The following is a 2,945-nucleotide window of genomic DNA, read 5'->3' as shown; positions in this document are numbered from 1 at the left end:
CCTAAATTGTTTGTCTATGTGACGTCACAGCCCCGGAAATACCCGAAGACTACAGGGCGCTGTCGACTAACAGTTTAATCATTTTAATGACAGTTATACATTGTAATTCAGATTTTTCAAAAAAAAACCCCACACATTTCAATCTATGGTCTCTGAGCTGTAAAGTATTCTTTGGATTCACTTTCATGGTTTTATTTTAAAAAATATAAACAGACCCCACAACGCATTTGTCCGAAATTTTGGGGCTTTTAATCGATTTTAAAAATTGTTCAATTACAGTCTTTCCCCAATAAAAGGCTTCAAAGGTGATCCAAGCAATACTTTATATAAAATAATGCATCGGTACATATAAACAGGAGCACTACTGCGAATCAAATAATGAAAAATCCAATCAAGAAACAGTCAATCACGCTGAACATTTACCCGCACAGTACCAAATTAAGACAAATACATTTCCCAACATGCATCGTGCACCGGAAAAACGCGCCCATCCAAGCGGATATGTGCGAGCATCGCCGCATGAAGGCCCTTTTCCGCCTCTGAGAAGTGTGCTCCGGACCGTCAGACACCAGTGAGTGAAATCTACATTTTTCGTTACATTTTAGAACGCACAAAACGAGTGTTGCGGCATCAATCGAAATAAAATTAACTCCTGGTGTTTCCAAAAGCCGAGACGAGCATAGCATTGCTGTGAAATGTCCTAATTTCCCCCGAAAGTTTTTCTGTCTGCATAACAATGCTAAGCGCTAGCATATTGCTAAATTTTAGCCCATGTGGAAGCTAGCTAACGAGCGACTAGCCACCTTTAACTCTACGTTCTCCATTGTTATTACGCTCCTGTTATTACTGTAGCATACAGTTGGCAAGTCTCACCTTAAATTTGTTGGAAATCTTTTGCGATGCCGTGTTTTAACGTTAATGGCTAACGTGCTGAGAGACGCGTGTCCATGAAGGCCCTGCTTGGAAAAGACAGCCATTCAGTTGTTGCTCTTTGAACATGTAGTTTCCGCGCCACCTGGGTAACGTTATGTGATGTATAGTCATCCAATTAAAACATAGGTTTTACCCCCCGGCAAACTTCAAACACTTTTGAACCACTCTACTTTGGTTATACTCAGTTCCCAAATACCGCTTTCAATTTGAAAATCCCCATGAACCAATATAAAGCAGGTGAACCGAGTACTAACTCATTTTACTGTGCACAGTGACCGAGTGGGAGACTGCACCGGCAGTGGCTGAGACTCCCGAGATCAAGCTGTTTGGCAAGTGGAGCACCGATGATGTCCAGATCAATGACATCTCCCTGCAGGTGAGTGTTGCACCTCGTTGGAACTTTTTGTTGACCAAAGCGAGGCTAGAGTCACACCTTGGCGTTGCTTTGTTGTCCTGGTGTGCTAGAGCACTCGTAGAATAACGTCTCTGCTTATTCGTTGGCTGTCGTCTCCAGTGGTTCAGCCAATCACCAGCTTAGACACACGACCTGTTTAAGAGGCACCTCAAATGCCGAGAAATGATCTCCGGCGTGCTTAAGTTGTTTAATTGCTCTTTTGGGTTGCAGGATTACATTGCCGTGAAGGAGAAGTACGCCAAGTACCTGCCGCACTCTGGCGGCCGCTATGCCGCCAAGCGTTTCCGCAAGGCCCAGTGCCCCATCGTGGAGCGTCTGACCAACTCCATGATGATGCACGGCCGCAACAATGGCAAGAAGCTGATGACCGTGCGCATCGTCAAGCACGCCTTCGAGATCATCCACCTGTTGACCGGAGAGGTGCCGAATCATTAATTTGGGTCCCAATTGAAAGAAGTTTGCTTTCAATGACATCTCTGCAAAGCGAGGCTAGAGTCACACTTTGACATTTCACAGTTGTCCTGGTTGTGCTAGAGTGCTCGTAGAGAAAATATCCCTGCTAATTCATTGGCTGTTGGCTTCAGTGGCTCAGCCAATCACCCGCTTGGATACATGACCTCTTAGGTGACCAGGTTTTTAAACTGTCCCGTTAGTCACCTTAAAAAAAAATTGGAAGGGCTGCATCAATTATATCCTAATATTCAAGACTGGGTGGTTTCTAACAATGACATGTGGTTGTATTCTGTTGTAGAACCCCCTCCAAGTCTTGGTGAACGCCATCATAAACAGTGGACCCCGTGAGGACTCCACCCGTATTGGCCGCGCCGGTACAGTCAGGAGACAGGCCGTGGACGTGTCGCCCCTCCGTAGAGTCAACCAGGTAACGCAACCGCCCTAAGACTTCCCATGCCGTCGCAATTTTTTTCTCATTCAAAGTGAGGCTAGAGTCACGCCATGACACCGATTGTTGTCCTGGTGTGCTAGAGCACTCGCAGAATAAAACGTCTGTGCTTATTCGTTGGCTATCGCCTGAGGTGGCTCAGCCAATCACAAACTCAGACACATCACATCACCCGCGTTTGCGAAACCAGTTTTGGTTCACTGGGATTCCGCCATAGTCATTTCTGTCATTTTGTTGCAGGCTATTTGGCTGCTGTGCACAGGCGCAAGAGAAGCTGCTTTCAGGAACATCAAGACCATTGCAGAGTGCCTGGCTGATGAGCTCATCAATGCTGCAAAGGTCTGTTCATGTTGTGGAATTGATATACTTTGAATATATAATTTATTAATTAAACTTGTGATTGTCTCCCCCCCTCCAGGGTTCATCTAATTCTTACGCCATCAAGAAGAAAGACGAGTTGGAGAGAGTTGCCAAGTCCAACCGTTAAAATGTTCTTTCTAGCAAATCAATAAATTTGAATACATCACTTTTCTGTTCTGTGATTTATCAGACCTAAGTCCCAAATTGGGATGCTCAGAAGTGACCTACAGAAAGTTTCCGGCTTAATTTAAATGTGATACTTCAGTTGTATCAAGAACAACAAAGGGCAAAGTCGGGTGGAAATACACGTAAAATTGAGCCAAATTAAATGTACAC

General features: G+C 44.7%; 1 protein-coding gene and 3 non-coding genes across 4 annotated transcripts; all 4 read left to right on the top strand.

The window, feature by feature from the left end:
* The first annotated feature begins 458 nt into the window (after positions 1-458).
* rps5 (ribosomal protein S5) lies at positions 459-2,775 on the top strand. Its single transcript, XM_052072635.1, has 6 exons — positions 459-571; positions 1,206-1,309; positions 1,559-1,768; positions 2,100-2,228; positions 2,490-2,588; positions 2,668-2,775. Coding segments are annotated over exons 1-6 (612 nt in total). The 5' UTR covers positions 459-570; the 3' UTR covers positions 2,737-2,775.
* LOC127605148 (small nucleolar RNA SNORA3/SNORA45 family) lies at positions 1,348-1,479 on the top strand. The gene has a single exon (XR_007963482.1). It is a non-coding gene; the product is annotated as a small nucleolar RNA SNORA3/SNORA45 family (small nucleolar RNA).
* On the top strand, positions 1,831-1,964 carry LOC127605150 (small nucleolar RNA SNORA3/SNORA45 family). The gene has a single exon (XR_007963484.1). It is a non-coding gene; the product is annotated as a small nucleolar RNA SNORA3/SNORA45 family (small nucleolar RNA).
* On the top strand, positions 2,283-2,415 carry LOC127605149 (small nucleolar RNA SNORA3/SNORA45 family). The gene has a single exon (XR_007963483.1). It is a non-coding gene; the product is annotated as a small nucleolar RNA SNORA3/SNORA45 family (small nucleolar RNA).
* Positions 2,776-2,945: the final 170 nt, after the last annotated feature.

Source organism: Hippocampus zosterae, chromosome 7, assembly GCF_025434085.1.
Source record: "Hippocampus zosterae strain Florida chromosome 7, ASM2543408v3, whole genome shotgun sequence".
NCBI lineage: Eukaryota > Metazoa > Chordata > Actinopteri > Syngnathiformes > Syngnathidae > Hippocampus > Hippocampus zosterae.
The sequence above is the reverse complement of the archived record's forward strand: the minus strand, read 5'-3'. Positions and strand labels throughout refer to the sequence as shown.

What these genes read in the sequence shown, in the direction of transcription:
- rps5 (XM_052072635.1), top strand. An exon ending in TCAATGACATCTCCCTGCAG is followed by an intron (nt 1,310 to 1,558) that starts GTGAGTGTTGCA and finishes TTTGGGTTGCAG; the next exon opens with GATTACATTGCCGTGAAGGA. An exon ending in TCCACCTGTTGACCGGAGAG is followed by an intron (nt 1,769 to 2,099) that starts GTGCCGAATCAT and finishes ATTCTGTTGTAG; the next exon opens with AACCCCCTCCAAGTCTTGGT.